This window comes from Saprolegnia parasitica (assembly GCF_000151545.1).
Source record: "Saprolegnia parasitica CBS 223.65 unplaced genomic scaffold supercont2.21, whole genome shotgun sequence".
NCBI classification, from domain to species: Eukaryota; Oomycota; class Saprolegniomycetes; order Saprolegniales; family Saprolegniaceae; genus Saprolegnia; species Saprolegnia parasitica.
Window position 1 is genome coordinate 226,378 of NW_012156415.1, and position 17,837 is coordinate 244,214.

Below are 17,837 nucleotides of genomic sequence, written 5' to 3' on the forward strand. Positions count from 1 at the left end.
AAGGACTGCGACGACGACGACGGCAAGACCGGGGAAAGCGGCCGCGAGAATGACGACGCCAAGACGGTGTGTCCAGACAATATCGTGACCAAGGTCGTCCAGTTCTTCTTTGAAGACGCTGCGTTTTCGCGGACATTTGAGCAGTTTGCAGAGACGCACGCGCCCAGCTTTGATGCATGCGCGGACGAAATGAAGCTCGAGTAGTCGCCACCATATACGACATATACGACAAGGCAAGCAACGTCTATGGCTAGGTACACGCACATTCACAACGCCTTCACCGCGCTCTTTGAAGAGAAGATCGAAGGTACTAGTAAATTGATGTCCATGCCAGGTAGTTCATTTCATCGTCCTTTGGCCAGCGTTCATTGCGTCCGAGGGCTCGTCTGTTGCCGAATTTTACGACCTTGTCAAGACCGTAGACGACCCATTTTCACCCATTCGGTTGACGACAGAGTATCGTTCTGTAGGCGCACGACCAGGACCCCGAGAGCACGCTCGCCGTGTACTCGCAGATGCTTGTGGCCACATGCGACTTTGAGGTCTTTGTGCGCATGATGCAGCGCACGCACGAGACGCAGCGGTTCCGCAAGTAGAGCTAGAAGCACAACGATCTCGCGTTGCAATAAGAACCAAGTTGTCTTTGTTTGCAGGACTGGTAGCGATGCCATGATGGACACGCTACGTGCGACGTTGGTGATGGACCCCAACGGCCTCGTCCGAATCGCAACGGCATAGTAGTCGCGTCGTTTCAAGCGGTGCGGATGCCAACCTTTCGGCCTCTCGTCGCCAGTCGCATGCGATCAATTTGCCGTTTTCTCGAAACGTCTCGGGTCATTTTTCTGGCGATGCCAAGCGAGAGCAAGCACGGCCGCGACGACGACGCCAAGGACACGCATAAGGCGACGAAGGCAGACGACGAGAGCGGTGGCGCCAAGGACGCGGCCGAGGCGAAGGGCGGCCCCACGATTGTCGACAAGGTGATCGCGTTCTTCTTCGAGAACGACGAGTTCTGCGCCACGTTTGAGCGGTTTGCAGACAAGCACTGCGACATCTTTGACCCGGACGCAGACGAAATGCAGCTCGAGTACGCCATCCTTGCTCGAGTTCGCCTCATGTTTTGCAGGTACACGGACGTCTACAACCAGTTCACCAAGCTGTTTGAGACCAAAATCGAAGGTACGCATGAATGTCACTGTCTCCAATAGCAACACGCGAGGTGTGGCGTAGAGTTCATCGAGTCCCAAGGCTCGTCGGTAGCTGAATTCTATGACCTGGTGCGCAAGGTACTCGCATCAACGAATCCCGCGCGTCGCTCATGACAATGTAGGCGCACGAGAAGGACCCGCATGGCACGATCGCCATCTACTCGCGCATGCTAGTGGCCACGAGCGACTTTGATGTCTTTGTCCTCATGATGAAGCAAACCAAGGAAGCCCAGCGCCTCAAAAAATAATGCAAATGCTGTCATCGTGGGCTGCCACGTACGCAGTCTGGATCCACGCAACGGTTAGCAGTTACAAGGCGTCGCGCTCAGCTGCCTACGGCACTACAGCTCCCGCGGTTCGCCGCTTTCGGTATCGTTTACACACGCCAAGCCAGCACGGAGCAACGTAGCGGGGAAGAAGTCTCGGTCGTGGTTGGCATTGGCGCCATGGAAGGTTGCGTGGATTTAGCCGACTCCGGTTTCAGCCGCGATGATGGTCCTCGTCGAACTTTCGAGAACCTGTCGTTTTCGAATTTGATAAAATGCGCGACCACCGCCCACTCCCATTGTGCATACAAACACATCGATTAAAGAAGGTTGGGATCGTAATTAAAAAAACAGAAATACAACTCTCGTAAGTACGCCTCGCACGTAAAAGACATTCCTTTATATTGTTGCACAAACATACAAATGGCCAGCTTGCATTGATTAAAAATATCGAACCACGAGACTCCTGCCAAGTACGATCTCGAGGGATTCCGTCCAACCACTGTGGGGAATCGATAGCCTTTGAAACTCGATAAAAATCCCATTCGCGGCCCAGCGCGAGGTACACTGCCGCTACCGCCGACCCGCGATCACCGACCGACGACCTTAGGCGAATGGACCGCAGTCACAGCGTCTGCTTCGAGTGTGGCAGCGACGACCTCGTTGAGGACCATGGCGCTGGCGACCTCATTTGCCGGGGATGCGGTATGGTCCTGATCGAACACATGATCGACGATGCACCCGATTGGAACAATTATGCCGAGGACGATAGACAACGCGGGGATCAAAGCCGCGTCGGTAAGGGCCTCGACGAGCGCCTGGGCCTCGACGCGACGCTGGAGACCTATATCGTCGGGCCCAAGTCCAAGGCGTCGGCCGACGGCCCTCCGCGCGCACACCACTTGTCGCAAACCTCGCAAGTCGTCCGCCGCCGGGCGGGCTTTGACGCGCTTCGCGACTACTGCGATGCGCTGCGCGTCAACAACACTGTCGCTGACTACGCCATCACGCTCTTCGCCAAGGTCGACGAGTCGGAGCAGTTCAACGTCTCGCGCAAGCTCAATAAGGCCCGCGTGTACGCCGCCGTCTTGTACATGGCCTGTCGCGACTGTGGCAACACGCGCAGCTACAAGGAGCTCGAGGTGATTACCGGCGTCGACAAGTTCAAGATTGGCAAAATGGTGACGCAGATCACGAAGGCCAACCTCATCGACCGCGCGGGCCCGGCGCCGCGCGCCCGGACCGAAGACTTTCTCGCGCGCTTTTGCTCGTCGCTCAATTTACCGCAGAAGACGCGAATCATTGCGTCGCCGATTGTGGAGAAGGCCACCAAGATGGGCATCGTCGAGGGCCGCGCGCCGCATGCGATCGCGGCGGGCGTCATCTACATTGTGGCAGCCTTCACCAACGCCAAGCGCTCGGTCGAAGAAGTGAGCGAAGTCACGTCCGTCGGCGCCAACGTCGTCAAGGAAGTGGCCAAGCTCTTGAACAAGAGCAAGAAGGACCTCTTTGCCGACGTCCAAGACATCATGGTGGCGTGAGCTGCCACCCACGTGCGATCCTACAATTCCTTCTGTAGTGGGTCCTAAAGCGATGCCCAGCACACCTATATCGCTACGGGAGTCCCCCTTCGTAAGTTATTAACCTTTTTATACCCCTTGCCGCGTGTCTCCCTGACTCCTCGCACATTATGTCCCGTAGGTTGGCCTCTCGCGTTGGCCTCATGGTGGACACGTGGGCGCCACGTCGCTCTGGCACATGGCGAATCGCAAGCAGCACGGCTGTCCTTAGTCAAGCTCGTTGTGACGTGGACTTGCAGGAGTCGCATCCAGGCCCGGATGACGACTGCTGCAAGCCCCGCGACCGCCTCATGGGCGCGAGACAAAACAGCCATGTAATCAACAAACATGTAGTACATATACCCGTCGCCTTATGAATATCAACACGCCACTTGGCAGATCTCGATCCAGGACGTGTACGTGTGGCGGGGTCGCTTGAGCTTCCAGACGAGGCCGCGAAAAAGGAACGTCTCGCGCTTGTTGACGCGCTTGAGCACCATCTCGACCGCTTGTTCAAGCTACACCGAATGGGTTCACACGGGCGGCGATACAAGGCGATGCTACTCGTACCTCGGTCGTGCAGGGCTGCCGCACGAGCAGCGAGAGCCCTAGCGTCGAGAGGCAGCAGAGGTACCCGCAGCTGTAGCATGGAATGCACGGGTAGTAGTCGCTCACGGCTTGGTTGATAGCCTCGATGCACGTATTGAACTCGGCCGATGGAACTACGCCGCCATCGTGCTTTAGCCTCATCAGCCGCATCACCCTCGCTGCTTACCGATGCCCTTGAGGGCCATGGGGTAGGTCGACGCGTAGGCCGAGGGCCATCCATCTACCGTCATCGGCGCCACGGCCATGAGGCGGGCGAGTACGATGTCGTCTTCGTCGTCGACGAGGAAGCGCTCGGTGCTCATGTCGGCGATGGAACGGTTCCTGGCGCCTGTCTGACGAGCGAGGATCTTCCGGATAGTTCAACGGTCGGCTTGTCACACGCCGCCTCGCATCCGGATCCATCGCGTGAGCTCCTTGGCCGCCCCGACGACGACTCTCTCTCTAGTCCATGATAGCCACGAGTATCATAGCAACGTAGTCGATTAGTCGACTTGTCAATCGTTTTGGTAGCGACTACGAAAGTGCTGTAGTCCATGATCGCTGCTGTAGTACAAGTACTGTCGCGTTGGTCGTCGACTTTAGTCGTGCTGCTACTTTCGACCCTTTTGATGAAACGTGCTCGCGACGTCTGAGGCAAAGCCGCGCGTCGCCGCGAGCTCGGCCGTGGCTTCGCGGCGCAGGTTGTGAAGGCCTTCGGTTTGGCTGCTCCGCAAGCGGGCTTTGGTCGTGCTGAGGATCTAGGGACAGCTAGCGTGATGACGTGGCAGCGTGGCAAACGTACTTGGCCAAAGTTTTTGGCAATCGTGTCGTAATGGGCTTGGTTGGCTTTCTGCTCGGCGAGGCGCTCGGCGAGGCGCGCGCACAGCGGGTCGTAGCGCTCGTGGATCTTGCGCGACTCCTTCTCAATGTGCGCGAGCTCGTCGTTGTACTTGGCCATGATGTCGTTGATGAGCGCTTGCTTTTGCTTGACCCGCGCCACGAGCTTGTCGAGCTCGCTGATCTACGCCATCGACACCATGGATACCTGGTACGACTGACATCGTCGATTGTACGCGGAGCTGGGCTAGCATCGGCGCGTTGCCCGTCTCGTGGTCTTGGCGTTCCATGAGCGTCACCCGCGCCTAGCCCAGAACCATGCGTTGGCACAGGTGGCAGGTGGAGCGAGCTAGTACCTTGTCCTGCTTGTCGGATGCGGCCGATCGCTTCTACGCGTCTGCATGAGCTCGAGCTGGCGCCGTCGCGGCACGTACCATGGCATCCATGGTCCAGGCCGAAACTGCCCGCGTCTATTGCCTGTGAAACTCGATACGCAGCTCTCTGACGTGGAGCGATGCGAACTCGAAGTCGCGGAAGGGGCTCGGTCGCTGTCGACAAGAGACGACGTCAAGAAGGCAGGCGCTTATATTGTGCGCATTATAGCGGGGCTAAATTATCCATAAATGAGACTGAAAAAGTCGTTGTGGATGTAGAACTGGCCGGGCGCGTGGGCGACGAGCTGGAATGTCTGGGCAAACTGCAGCGGGTTGCCGCCGTCAATCTAGCACACGACGAGGTTAGCCATGCGATAAAGACCGATACGATCGGCACGTACGACGAGCTTGCCCGTGACCACGATCAAGATCGCGTTGTCGCTCACGGAAGGCTGGATGACCGTCGTGTCGACACGGTGCTGCGTCGACGGGAGCTTGCTCAGCTTCTCCAAGATGGCCTGCGTGCCCTGGAACGTGTCCTTGTCGAAGCTGAGCGTCGAGCGGTCGCTCTAAGGCATATAAGAAGAGCCATCAGCCTTTGGATTGCGCCATGACGTGGCAGGACGTACGTAGAGCGAGGCCAAAGCGGCGCGGTTGCCGTCAAAGGTCGTGTAGTAGTGACCGATGAACGCGTTGCCGATATCCTGGGCCGACATGATTATTGTTTCCTTCGCCAAATCGAATTTGGAACCACCGGCTTCGGCTTTACGTTCCCGTAAGTCCGCATCTTAATCGCACTTTATCGGATATGCACCGAAGCCTGGGTCGTCCTTGGACCGTCGTCTTGCCAAGTGGAGGCATGTACGTGGCTGATCCTTGTTTCTCTCTGCGGACAGCGACGTGCATGGACGTGATCGTCGCGGGTGGCCCATCGTTCAAGCGGAAAAGCTTTGAGATCCTATCAAGTACGGTTAAGAAGTCACAAGTCCGACGCACTTAGGCGAAATCGCCCGGTTTGTGTGGTGGTTGGGAGTGACTCAAATACTCGGCAGCAACGATGTTCCGTGCGACCCGCGTCCTCGGCATGGCCGTCCAGAAGACGACGACGGGCCTCGTGGGCCTCAAGGTGAACCCGAACTGGCGCAACGACCTCATCCACCTCTACGGCGAGACGCTCAAGGCGACCGCGGTACGACGACGAGCCTAGCGATAGGCAGCATGCTCATGGGCGCGACGTAGACGCATTTGCCCGAGTGCCACTACCGCACGTCGGTGGAGCAGATCACCAACTTTCGCCTCAAGGTCGTGACGGAAAACACCGATGTACGAGGCCACGGATGCCATCTCTCGCCAAGGCTCATACGCGATGCGTAGGAAAACATTGTCGAGAAGACCGTCAACTGCGGCCAGGTCGAGGAATTAATAGAGCAGGCCGAGGACGAGCTGTTCTTGATCCCCAAGTACGCTGGTACGACGCCAATGAACTCCGCAGCACAACAAAGCTCACGTCCGTGGTGTAGAATGGCGCTTGTGGGAACCGCCGGTCGCCCCGAAGGACCAGTAAAGACGATACGCTCGACCGTTCGTGCGTGCCTGCGATGGCCGCTCGTAACCTGTAATCCGATGAACTTCCATGTTGTTCATCGAAGACGACCTTGGATCTCCATCGATCGCTTGCAGATCAGCATCATCCTGCACACTTGGCAGTCACAACAGCAGAGGAGATGGCAAATACAGCGTGTTGGTTGAATGCAGCGCGTGCTGCTTACGATCGGAGCTTGCGACTTCTTGTGATGTTGGCCTTGATACCCGTGAGTTCGCCGCCGTAGCGCGCGGCCTCGCCCGTGCGCACCTCGCGCACTTGGCCTTTTCGTCGCACAAGCGCCTTCTCGTACTGGAGACGCTTCTTCACACGCGGGTTGCGGTTCACCTTGCTCTTGTGCGCCGTCAAGCCGCGGTTCTTGATCATCTGGTACGTCGCACCACGCTTCTTGTCCTCGTCGTCCTCGTCGTCGTCGGCCTCCGGGTAGTACGTTGGCTCGTGCGAGAAGAACGCTTCCTTGAGGTTCTTGGTCTTCGTCTTGGTCGCGGCGACCGACGCGTAGAACGCATCGGCGTCTTCATCGACTTGGTCGTCTTCTTCCATCTTGCGCTTCTTGGAGGTCTTCTTCGATCCCTTCTTCTTCGGCGCGGCCGCCTCGGGCGCTTCGTCGGCCTTGAAGTACTCGCCAAGCCCATCGTCCTCGTCCTCGTCGTCCTCGTTGATTGTCTCGTGGTCAGGGATCTCGGTCGTCAGGAGCTCGTCGAGTTGGCCCTCGAGACCTTCGTCGACGGCCTCGAGCGCGTTCAGCTTGGCGCGCATCTGCAAGATGTGCTGGAGCACCGGGTGGTCCTGGACAGTCTTGCCGGCTGCCTTGAGCTGCAGGTAGAAGCTGATGTTCATCGTGTAGTTGAGCAGAAGAGTCTCCTTCATCTGAATGTATTCGAGGCCGGCCGCGTACTTGGGCGCCGACTTGGTCTCGGCCCATTGCGTAAGCTTCTCGCGGGCCGGCTCGATCGACGTCGAAAGCACTTCCATGCACGCCTTGAGCTCTTCAAGGAGGCCGAGCAGCTCCGGCGACGTTCTATGAGATCCATGAGACATTGTGTCGACAGCATGGCAGCGTACTCTTGAACGAGCGCCAGCTTTTGCTTCTTGGTCATCTTGGAGAAATCCTTGGTCACCTTCTCGACGGGTTCTTCACCGTAGAGCGGAATATCCGCGAGCTCATCGCCGACGCGCGTCTCTTCATCGGCGTCGTCGTCGGCCGCGTCGTTGGCATCAACGACAAAGTCGTCTTCGTCCATCATCTCGGCCTGCTTGCGCTGCAGCTCGAGCGCGGCTTTTTCTTCATCGCGCGCCGCTTCTTCCTGGTCCGAGAAGCCTTCGTAGTCGACCGTATCGGCCGAGTAGAATGCATTCTTGGACGAGCCCCACTGGCCCGACATCTTGGCGATGCGCTCCTTCTCCTCCGTGAAGTCTTCGCCGTCGCTCTCGATCTCGTCGCGCTCTTCAAGAAGCTCTTCGTCGACGTCATCTTCCTCGTCGTCGTCGTCGTCGCTGCTCGCATGCAGCTGCATGACCTCCTGCTCGCTCATGGCTTCTTCGTCGCTCTCCGAGTTGGCCTCTTCGAGCTCGTCCTCGGACGGGTCGTCGAGGAAGACGAGGTCATCCTTACGGGGCTTGGCTCCCATCTGCTTGCCCTTGCGCTGCTCTTCGAGCTTCTTGGCGAGCCGGCGCTCGGCCCCGCCATCGCCCGTCTTGGCGCTCTGTCGTCCGCGTCGGCCCATGGAGATATATCGAGTCGATGGTCCACCAACCGCCTGCGATTGATTGGTGGCCAATCCACCCGATACACGCTTCGGATTGGTTACATTCTGGCCAATCACGTGCGCTTATTTTTAGCGCCAACGCTTTTGGATCCACGCTGCATGCCCAATCCATTCCGATGCAGAGTACAGCGAGAGTCCTAGGCTGCTGTCTCAAAGCCTAGAAACGACGTATCATGCGAGGAACTTGGTCCTTGTTTCGGCCCCAGGAAGCCTTGTGTTCGGCCACTGCGCCTCGATAAAAGTCTAGCAGCTGCGCCTTGCAACCAGTGTCGAGACAAGAGCGCGCTTCAAGATGCAGCACATGCATGGCATTGGGTATCGGGACGCCTTTCAGAAAACTAGAATCTGCTTGCTAGTCAGGTAGGATGCGGCGCCCAGCTCTTGGATCGGTCCTACAACTGCATGCGCGCCGGTCTTGGCTTCTACACGGCGTCTGCTGCACGCCATGCGCAACGATGTTGGTACGTCGATTGATCTGCTATGGCGTGGGATTACGCTGGACCAAGAACTCAGCTGTGCCTTGTACTATGGCCGTGGGTCGCGCAACGTCTGGTGATTCTCTCGACGAGGGGGCCATGGATGATGATGCCCTTCTTCCGCTCGAAAGGTTGTCGTGTCTTGTCCTACTCTATGCGCGTCATATGAGACTGATCAAGTCACGTCTCGGACCCTTGAGACTGTTCTTGACGCGAGGCAACATGAAGGACATCAACGCAATGATGCTGCTGGTGTCGATCACACTTTTTGCCCGAGAACGGCGCGTAGCGCTCAGCGTCGACAACGCGGGCGCAGCATTAAGCGATGGAGGTCGTTCGTCATGCCCGGCCTTTCAACCTCCGGCTCCAGCTTCCGGCCCGCAGAGCTGGCCCGCAGGGATCTGGCGCCACACCAGTTGGTTGTCAATATCATTTTTTAAAGGTGTGTAATCACATACATCTTCGGTACATATCGGGTTTGAGAGTCGCCAAATATTATGTATGGAAGGTTTGGCGTGGGGGTCGCGCAATTTGCAAGCCATGTCGTCCGACGAGGCCGAGACCGGGGCGGCGACGGGCGCCGAGGCCATGAGCACGGAGACCTTGGTGGCGGCCGTCAAGGCCTACAAGGACCGCTGCGTGCGCCTCGAGACGCTCATCGCGCAGCAGAAGCATGCGATGCATGCGGTCGAGGAAGAGAACAACAAGATGAAGCGCATCATGGTCGGCGCCAAGCGCAGCCTCGAGAACAAGAAGGCCGCGTGCGAAGCGCTCCAGCAGCAGGTGCTCGAGCTCAAGGCCGCCGAGAAGAAGGCACCGGACGCGGCCACGAGCGCCAAGCGGGAGCCTCGGCGCATTCTGCAAAAGGTCAAGCAAGCGATGCCAATGGGCCCGACGCTGCTTTGGTGTCTTGTCGAGTACGCGAGCGAGAACGACTTGGACGACGATGTGAAGCCGCCCGAGTGCGACTGGGTCTCGTTCCGCTCCGAAGACGAGCTGCACGACTACATTCGCAAGACGAGCGGCGAGCCGCTTCGGCTGCCCGAGTTGTCGCTGACGCCGCCCGAGATCCAAGAGATGGTATTGCAACGGCGCTAGCATGACTTCATGCATGTTGATTGCCGTCGCTCGTAGAAGCAAGAACTTAGCGAAGAGCTCGAGCGTGTCCAGGAAGAGTTTCGGCGGTACCGCGTTCGGGCCGGTACGACCAAGACGGCAACACCATCGCTCATGCTTCCGGTGTAGAGATTACAAGGAAACAAAAGGACGCTGAAATCCGAAAGGCAGGCGCGAACCGAGCCACCGACCACGATGATGGACACGTGGATAGATGAGCGCATCGACGCTGGCGCGGCAGCAAGAGCAGCTCTCGGGCACGGATGTCCAGAACGAGCTCCAGGCCGCGCGGCTGCAAGTGCGCCGGCTCGTCCAGCTCCAGACGATGGCCGACGAAAAGGTAACTCCTCGCCAGCGTCGATCTTGCAATAAGATCTGGAGTAGGAGAGCGAGTGGAGCGAAAAGTACGCCAAGCTCCAGCGCGAGCACGAAAAGCTCAGCGGCGCGATGGGCGAGACCGTCCTTGCAATGGAGTGGCGAGAGCGGTACTTCGCGTCCCCTGGAAGAATGCATCAATGTATCAATGTCTCGAGTACAGGTACGAGGCGGTGCTCCGAGAAAAAACGGACCTCGAAGCCAAGCTCTCGTCGAGCGACGCCAGCTTCCAGCTCGCGCAGGACCTCGACGGCAACGACGTGGCCAAGCTCAAGACCGAGTTTGCGCTCTACCGCAAGCGCGCCATGCAGGTCGTCGAACAAAAGGAGAAGGAGCTGCAGGCCGCGAGGGGCCAGCTCGGGTACGCTGCTCGATTTCTTCGTCGAGCACTGAATTGTACAATGTGGCTAGGGATGCGCCGCGGTCCAACTCGTCGGGGACGTTTTCATCGGCGGGCTTGCGACGCATGAGTAGCTCCAACAGCCTCAGTGGCTTTGAGACGTCGCCGCACGCACCGACGACGAACGAGTACCTCAAGAACATCGTCGTCAAGTACATGAGCACCGAGCACGCCGAGGTAGATAGCTATCCATCTCTTGCACCTCCCATACGCCAAGCTGTACGGTGTCGACTAGGTCAAGGAGCACATGGAGAAGGCGATCGCGACCGTGCTCCAGTTCTCGCCCTCGGAGCTCAAGCTCATCGAGGACAAGCGGCACGCGGCGTCGGGCTGGGCGCTCTGGTGACAACGAGACGCGAGGGACAGAGATGTGGTGTGAACAAACACGAGACAGTCTGCGTTATCACATGCAAGACTTCAAGTTGCAGTTGGGGCTGCGACAGCGCATAAGCTTGGTGCCTGGTTCTGGCGTGCAGTCGCAACGACCGTGGCCTCGACGCCGAGCGGAGCATGCTACAGTGTACTGTCGCACACGACGTAAAGAGGGAGCTCGACGATCCGACGAGCTACATGTAGTTTTTCGGGAGCCGGGTGGAGTATCAAGGTACAACTTGAAGCGCCGAGCTTATCGCGCGGCAACTGCAACGTGCGATGGATGGCTGGGCCGTGGACTGCACCCGCAGTTGGTTGGTTTCTTGAGACGTCATTGGGTATTCTTGAAGTGTGTCACAGAATATGCGGGCGCCATAGCAAAGATCGTCTTCAACGATCGTGTCGGGCCTGGGTGTGTACGTGCCACGTGGTTCTTGGCTCTGCCACGCGGCCAAGCTCTCCCATCTCTACAGCTCTACAGCGCTCCCAGTGCTCGCAGCCCGCGCAGCCTCGGTCTTGCATCACGACCAATTTCGCCCTCGCCGGATTCGATGTCGAAATATCCTGTGCGATTCTCTAAATTTCTGAATTTACAGTCACCAAAGATTCGAAAAGATCGACTTGGCGTTTGTATAGGCGCAAGTTCAAGGTCTAAGCCAGAGGAATCTTGCATTTTGTATACGGAGCCATTCACCAAAACCAGCTGCGACGTGTCCCATGGCCCACCAAGGAGGTCCTTCAAGCCCGAGCGCCAGCGCCAGCAGCAAGATGGCCAGCTTCTCACTTCAAAACATTCCTCCTCCTGCCCACGTCCAGCACTCCCGCGGTACCGGCCACTCTCCTCTGCATCCAACCATGACCCAAGACCGCACCCCGACCCACGTCCAGCACCTCGCCGCCGCCGGCAAGGCCGCGACCATGGCCACGATCGTCGCCGAGAAGGACGACGTCGACGTCATCGCCGACTTCCTGAAGGAAGCCACGACGTACCGCCCGTCGATCCTCGTGGTCTGCGGCTCGGGCCTCGGCTCGCTCTCCAAGTGCCTCACCAACACGGTGACGATCCACTACAACGACATTCCGCGCTTCCCCAAGTCGACGGTCGTTGGCCACGCCGGCGAGCTCGTCTTTGGCGAGATCGAGGGCGTCCAGGTCGTCTGCATGCGCGGCCGCTTCCACACGTACGAGGGCCACGACATCCGCAAGACGACGCTCCCGATCCGCGTCATGAGCCTCCTCGGCGTCAAGTTTCTCATCGTCACGAACGCCGCCGGCGCCCTGAACGAGACGTACAACGTCGGCGACGTCATGATCATGGCCGACCACCTCAACATGCCCGGCCTCGCTGGCAAGCACCCGCTCGTCGGGCCCAACGACGACCGCTTCGGCGAGCGCTTCACGCCGCTCTCGGACGCGTACGACGTCAAGCTCCAGAACCTCGCGTGGCGCATGGCCAAGCAGCACGAGATGACGCACAAGGTGCGCCGCAACGGCGTCTACTGCTTCGTCTCGGGCCCGACGTACGAGACGCCGACCGAGTGCCGCCTTCTTCGCCTCGTCGGCGGCGACTCGGTCGGCATGTCGACGGTCCCCGAGGTCATCGTCGCGCGCCACTGCGGCATGAAGACGATCGGCCTCTCGCTCATCACGAACAAGGTGGTCATGCCCGGCACCCAGCGCACGGCGGTCCCGGCCTCGCACCAGGAAGTGCTCGACGCCGCGCTCGCGACGCAGACGCAGCTCGAAAACTACGTCAAGGACCTCATGGTCGCGATTGGCACGAGCTACGACGACGAGTCGCTCTCGGAGCTCGTCGACGAAGAGTAAGTCGTCGCCAATTCCTGCCTACCACCTTAGATGTTTAATAAATTTGCCTATTCTCTTCTCATCCAGTGGATGTCAACGCGTCGGTTCGAGCTACGACGCGTCCGAGAGCCGCGTAAAGACCTTGATCGCGCCGTCGTACGTGGCGGTGACCATGTACCCCGTGCAGGCTTGGACATGGACATTGTCGTGGTCCGTCGTCGGCAGCGGCGCCAAGGCAAACGTACTTGCCGGGGCGAAGAGCGCGACGGTCACGACGCCACTGGCCCCCTCGACCGCTACCGCGCGTCATGCTCCATATATGACGTTCAAGTACTAGCACGTACCGGTAAAGTACTCGAAGGACTGGTTGCGGTCTTGCTTGCCGCCGAGGAGACCCGCGCCGTGCGCACTCGCATTGGCCTTGTGCCAAATGTACACGTTGCCGGTCTCGGAGCCGCAAATGACGTAGTCGCCGTCTTGACTAGACATGCAATATCGGCATTCTCAAGACGACGCGACGAGGTGGAGGTACCTGAAGCGGCCTTTGATCTGGAGGTACTCGTTGCGAAGACCCTTGTACTTGCACACGCGAGCATAGTTGTCGACCGAGAAGAGCCGCATGCGAGAGTCGTTGGTCGTGACGAGGAAGAACTTGCCTTCGGGCGTAAACTCGATGCCGGTGACCTTGCGCCCTTTTCGCGTCGCACCACGTGCGTTGCGGCAGTCGATCTGCGTGTAGTAGTTCATCGCTTGGTGGTTGTTGACTTGGTACAAGATGCATTGGCCGTGCAGGAGACCGACAATGACGCGCGACCCGGACGGATGGAACGTCGCCGCCGTGATCATGACGGGCGTCTGCACATACGAGACGACGCAGCCGTCGGGGATGTTCCAGATGCGCGCCTTGTTGTCAAAGCAGCCCGAGAGAAAGAACCGGTCGTCTTTCGGATGAAAGTCGACGGCAGGGACGCTGTCGGGGTGCTGGAAGACGTGCAAACACTCTTCCTTGGAGATGTGCCAGAGCCGCACCGTCTACGCAGTTGCGTTCGACCTCCTCGGACGACTATGGGTACCTTGTCCATGGACGCCGACAAGATAAAGTTGCTGCGGCTCCACGAGACGTCGACAATCGGCATCGAATGGCCCTAAGCGCATTCCCACGGTAGGACGACGCGCACTTCGAGCCTGGAAGTACATACCTGGTACGACTGCTCGGGCGTCTCGACGAAGAGCGGTCGCGGCGACGTCTCTGCGTCGGCGCCGCCCAGCGCGTGCACCTTCCAGACGCGGAGAATCGCATCTTGGCCGCCGGTCACGAGCCGCGCGCCATCATGGCTAAACTTCATGGTCCAGATCGTGCCATGGTGGCACGTGATGGTCTGAGCGACAGTGAGTGCACTGAACTCGCGCTTGTCCTTGGTCGACGACCCGACCTACGCATCCCATGGCGCCCATGGCCTGGCGTAGACTGCTTGTACGTGGACGGCGCCGGCCATCGGCTTTGCCTTGGCCTTGGACTGCTTGTCCTTTTTCTTGAAGGTCATGCGCAGCCGTGCCTTGATGGACGTCTTAGACTTCTCTTCGTGTATGTGTGGCTGCTACAAGCGCGTAAGCATGTAGTAGCATGCATTGCCGACGACAACGGACCTCGGACTCGTCGTCAGCGGCGGGCGGCTCGAAGTTCTGCGGAAACATCGTGTAGCAGTCGACGGGATGGGCCTCGAGCTCGCGGATGTCGTAGACTTCGCCCGTGTCCTTGTTGCGCACGACAAAGACGTCGACGGCGTCGCTCGTGGCGGGTGGCAGCGGCTCCTCTGGCCGGACCACACTCTCCTGTAGCTGCTCGGGAATCGGCGGCAGCTCTGCCCACCCTCATCAAGCAGTGGCCACAGCCATGGACGTGTATTACCTGGCTTGCTCGGTGGGCATGGCACGACGACCGATCGCCTCGGCGACTGCCCTTCCTCGTCATGGGCGTCATAGAACTACATGCAGTCCATGCAGGCGCCATCGTCCTGCGCATGTGCTACGTACGTCTTCCTCCGACGCGCCGGTCGTCTCGTCCGAGGACATGGACCGGGTCCGCGTTGGCTTCTCGGGGCTCGCGGCTACGGCGCCGTCCATCTTCGGATCTTGCGATAAAACCACCGCGCCGAAACCGGATGTCCGGATACCGTCGGTATCCGGAAGATCGTCTTTGGCGCTTCAACGAGCAAGCTGTTCATGCGCCTTGCATCGCGCCTCGTGAAGTCGAAGGTGCTGCCATAGTACAATGCATCGGTTTAGTTAGTACAAAATCAAGCACTTTAGTTCACGTCGAACATGAACTCGGTCCACACGAAACGAGGTCTTTACCGGCAGCGTTTCCCCAACGCGCATCAGCGACGTGGGATGCATGCTAGGAGTGACGGACTCGACATCATCTTGCAATCATGTTAAGAGAGAGCGTGTGCCTACGGCATACTAGTAGATATTAATCAATCAATCAAACGTGTTAGCGTTGAAATCAAATTAGCACAAAAACTAACTCAAAGAGTTCGCATACGTAATGCTACGCCTGAATGCGTGGGAGTTGGCACCAGCACTTGGTCGTTGGGAGTGAGCTCAGAGATCCATCCCGTGGTGGACCCCACTCGCCGAGTGATAGCTCGTACTAGTAGATATATGTTGATTATTGAACTATCGCAAACGACTTGACACACAAAATGGCTATAAATACAGCCCGCCGCCCTTTCCACAATCGGATTTGTTCCATGAGACGGGTCAAAGTTGCCCAAGTACTCGAGCGCACCAACCGCGTGCGTTGGCACCGCCTTGGCCTCTTTGTGAGCCTCGCCTCACGCTGCAACGTCTCCTCCATGGTAGGATCTTGACTGTCGTTCTCTCCTCTGGATGCACACTGCGATGTAGCCGCTGGCCGCGTACCTTTCCGAGCCACTTCCGTGGCAAGGCTCGTTCCGTCCTCCCGAGACGTTTGCCAACTACACGGCATTCAATACTGCGTATCTCGCCAGGTACTACTAGCAGCACTACTCGAAGTTGACGCTGCCGATGGGAACTATCTACTTAATGACCACGAACGAGTGTCTCTCGGCCCTTCTCTTAGGACTGCGTGGCCTCATTTACTTTACCTCGTCCCAAATCGATCTGGTCTGCCGCATTCTCACCTCGCCCAATGCGACGATGCAGCACCGCGAAGGCTCGTACTTTCAATCTCGCTTGTGTTCGTTTACCTTTGGCCGGACGTGTCTCTGGCTCGAGCCCGGCGACGCCCTCTCAGACCCACCAGCGACACTGCAGGTGGCGACGCCGTATTTTATCAACGAAGCGGCGCGGGATCCACTGGGTGTCTGGCTCATTTTCATATTTCGCATTTGCACGACGCTCTTGGTCTGGTATCGGCTCCATGCACACTACTACCGCCACTGCGCTGTGCTGAAATCGCTCGTGCGCCAAAGCGGCCATCGCGTCAAAATGCCGCGTGGCAACTGGTCGTATGAGCTCGTCCTTGGTGACCCAACCGCGATTGTGCTATTGGATCCGATCGTTGCGACGCTCTACTACCTCGATATTTGGTTGAGCACTGCGAGTTTCGGAACTGCGACGATGCAAGTCCAGTCCGCCACCAACCTGACGTCTCGCTTCCTCGGCATGACATATCTCGCGCGCTCGGTACCAAGAGCTTCTGCTCATGGCATTACGATTACTTTGATGTAGGTTTGGTTTGCGTACTGGGGTCTCTGCCTCGTCTCCTTCGGCCTCAAGCGCTGGCGGAAAGAACACTGTTTTGCCGAAGTCGACCCAACGCTCGTGGCGATCGCCGTGACCCTCAGCGGTCCGGTCCTGATGTATCTCAACGGCCATGTCGCCGTCCTAGTGCGCTTCTACCAGTGGCTGTTCTACTGCCTCGTTCCGGCAGATCACCAAAACGAAGAGGTTGAAGGCGCGCTCGTGTGCGTTGCCTTTACGCTCATCACACTCAGCTTGCCGCTCGCGCAAGGCTTGATTTCGGGTGTGCACTCCGTCGTCTCTCGTCGTTTTCGACTAACTACGAGTGCGTAGCCCGTCACCGCCGTCGCAGTGTCGACTATAGCGCCTGCGCGTACAACAACGTGAAGGGCGCGGTTCTCTTGCGACTTGCGACCGCATTGCGGCTCACGCCGCGGTACTCGCCGCGCGGCGGCAGCATCTACGAAGCGATGGACGTGAACCCGCGGCTCAAGCGCTGCCCGACGATTAGCTTGCGGGGAACGGACTGTTTTCTGCTTTGCTACTGCAACGGAGAGCTCACCGAGAGACTGCGTCTGAGTCTCCTGACCAATCTGAACCAAGACCTGCCGCGATCGACGGAGCGGACCGAGTTTGTCGTGTACGAGCTGCAAACGTCCTCGACGTTGGCCAGCGACGACACACTTGGTCCGGCAATTTCATCGCAGCGCAGCTATGCGCTACGCACGCCGCCCGACCCCTCGATTTTGTGGTGTCTTTAGCTACGACGTTTAGGGTAATCCGACAACAATGGAATATACATATGACCTCATTTTCTGCATTCAGTTTCATGGGAGGGACGGAAATGCCTCGACGAGCAAATCCCAAAGAAGGTTTCGACACGTCACGGGGTGGTCGTCCCAACGGCGAACACGCCTCGTCTCGATGGGCACCGAGACTTGCATTTCGACAGTGTTATGACCGCCGTGGTGGGCCGCTGAACCATCAAGCATTCTGTCGTCGCCAAAGACGTCATTTTTGAGATAGATCGATACCGTAGATAGATAGATAGATAGATAGATAGATAGATAGATAGATAGATAGATAGATAGATAGATAGATAGATAGATAGATAGATAGATAGATAGAGGCTCGTGTGCATCAAGACAGCGCAGATGTGACTGTTCGGTTCATGTAGAAGTGGTGTTGCTTGTCTCGTGAGGCTAGCACCAAGGACACACCCAGGATTGATTGCACATTCTTCTCTCTGCATTCTTATCGAACGGCGGTGCTCCAAACTGGGATGCCACGCTCCAGATTCACAGGATCAATCGTCGCGCTACCGCGATCGACTCGGTGCCTTCCTCTCTTGACGAGACA

General features: G+C 58.2%; 11 protein-coding genes across 11 annotated transcripts; 6 read left to right on the plus strand and 5 right to left on the minus strand.

Annotated features, from left to right (window-relative positions):
• Window positions 1–848: 848 nt before the first annotated feature.
• SPRG_20012 (hypothetical protein) lies at window positions 849–1,456 on the plus strand (the record flags this gene model as incomplete). The annotated part of the gene is made up of 4 exons (XM_012345150.1): window positions 849–1,087; window positions 1,127–1,179; window positions 1,231–1,286; window positions 1,331–1,456. 4 exons carry the CDS (start codon window positions 849–851, stop codon window positions 1,454–1,456), a joined length of 474 nt encoding a protein of 157 aa, XP_012200540.1.
• Window positions 1,457–2,088: 632 nt separating this feature from the next.
• SPRG_20013 (hypothetical protein) lies at window positions 2,089–3,015 on the plus strand (the record flags this gene model as incomplete). The annotated part of the gene is made up of 1 exon (XM_012345151.1): window positions 2,089–3,015. The coding sequence occupies one exon, from the start codon at window positions 2,089–2,091 to the stop codon at window positions 3,013–3,015; it is 927 nt and encodes a 308-aa protein (XP_012200541.1).
• A 398-nt stretch (window positions 3,016–3,413) lies between these two features.
• On the minus strand, window positions 3,414–3,944 carry SPRG_20014 (hypothetical protein; the record flags this gene model as incomplete). The annotated part of the gene is made up of 3 exons (XM_012345152.1): window positions 3,414–3,551; window positions 3,604–3,755; window positions 3,809–3,944. The coding sequence occupies 3 exons, from the start codon at window positions 3,942–3,944 to the stop codon at window positions 3,414–3,416; spliced, it is 426 nt and encodes a 141-aa protein (XP_012200542.1).
• Window positions 3,945–4,232: 288 nt separating this feature from the next.
• SPRG_20015 (hypothetical protein) lies at window positions 4,233–4,904 on the minus strand (the record flags this gene model as incomplete). Its single annotated transcript, XM_012345153.1, has 5 exons — window positions 4,233–4,379; window positions 4,424–4,642; window positions 4,695–4,763; window positions 4,815–4,847; window positions 4,893–4,904. The coding sequence occupies 5 exons, from the start codon at window positions 4,902–4,904 to the stop codon at window positions 4,233–4,235; spliced, it is 480 nt and encodes a 159-aa protein (XP_012200543.1).
• Window positions 4,905–5,071: 167 nt separating this feature from the next.
• SPRG_20016 (hypothetical protein) lies at window positions 5,072–5,548 on the minus strand (the record flags this gene model as incomplete). Its single annotated transcript, XM_012345154.1, has 3 exons — window positions 5,072–5,179; window positions 5,234–5,401; window positions 5,462–5,548. 3 exons carry the CDS (start codon window positions 5,546–5,548, stop codon window positions 5,072–5,074), a joined length of 363 nt encoding a protein of 120 aa, XP_012200544.1.
• A 341-nt stretch (window positions 5,549–5,889) lies between these two features.
• On the plus strand, window positions 5,890–6,396 carry SPRG_20017 (hypothetical protein; the record flags this gene model as incomplete). Its single annotated transcript, XM_012345155.1, has 4 exons — window positions 5,890–6,021; window positions 6,072–6,155; window positions 6,207–6,300; window positions 6,353–6,396. The coding sequence occupies 4 exons, from the start codon at window positions 5,890–5,892 to the stop codon at window positions 6,394–6,396; spliced, it is 354 nt and encodes a 117-aa protein (XP_012200545.1).
• A 201-nt stretch (window positions 6,397–6,597) lies between these two features.
• SPRG_20018 (hypothetical protein) lies at window positions 6,598–8,162 on the minus strand (the record flags this gene model as incomplete). The annotated part of the gene is made up of 2 exons (XM_012345156.1): window positions 6,598–7,456; window positions 7,501–8,162. 2 exons carry the CDS (start codon window positions 8,160–8,162, stop codon window positions 6,598–6,600), a joined length of 1,521 nt encoding a protein of 506 aa, XP_012200546.1.
• A 1,058-nt stretch (window positions 8,163–9,220) lies between these two features.
• Window positions 9,221–10,917, plus strand: SPRG_20019 (hypothetical protein; the record flags this gene model as incomplete). Its single annotated transcript, XM_012345157.1, has 8 exons — window positions 9,221–9,760; window positions 9,815–9,881; window positions 9,926–9,963; window positions 10,011–10,136; window positions 10,181–10,281; window positions 10,335–10,532; window positions 10,583–10,748; window positions 10,807–10,917. 8 exons carry the CDS (start codon window positions 9,221–9,223, stop codon window positions 10,915–10,917), a joined length of 1,347 nt encoding a protein of 448 aa, XP_012200547.1.
• Window positions 10,918–11,623: 706 nt separating this feature from the next.
• SPRG_05714 (hypothetical protein) lies at window positions 11,624–12,831 on the plus strand. The gene has a single exon (XM_012344999.1). The coding sequence runs from the start codon at window positions 11,661–11,663 to the stop codon at window positions 12,768–12,770; it is 1,110 nt and encodes a 369-aa protein (XP_012200389.1). The 5' UTR covers window positions 11,624–11,660; the 3' UTR covers window positions 12,771–12,831.
• A 29-nt stretch (window positions 12,832–12,860) lies between these two features.
• On the minus strand, window positions 12,861–14,873 carry SPRG_20020 (hypothetical protein; the record flags this gene model as incomplete). Its single annotated transcript, XM_012345158.1, has 9 exons — window positions 12,861–13,045; window positions 13,094–13,230; window positions 13,282–13,781; window positions 13,823–13,894; window positions 13,949–14,182; window positions 14,228–14,344; window positions 14,397–14,611; window positions 14,659–14,734; window positions 14,784–14,873. The coding sequence occupies 9 exons, from the start codon at window positions 14,871–14,873 to the stop codon at window positions 12,861–12,863; spliced, it is 1,626 nt and encodes a 541-aa protein (XP_012200548.1).
• Window positions 14,874–15,818: 945 nt separating this feature from the next.
• SPRG_20021 (hypothetical protein) lies at window positions 15,819–17,239 on the plus strand (the record flags this gene model as incomplete). The annotated part of the gene is made up of 3 exons (XM_012345159.1): window positions 15,819–16,421; window positions 16,467–16,761; window positions 16,812–17,239. 3 exons carry the CDS (start codon window positions 15,819–15,821, stop codon window positions 17,237–17,239), a joined length of 1,326 nt encoding a protein of 441 aa, XP_012200549.1.
• Window positions 17,240–17,837: the final 598 nt, after the last annotated feature.

Bases quoted from the DNA above. Each gene is read 5' to 3' on its own strand.
- SPRG_05714 (XM_012344999.1), top strand. From the start codon at position 11,661: ATGGCCCACCAAGGAGGTCCTTCAAGCCCGAGCGCCAGCGCCAGCAGC.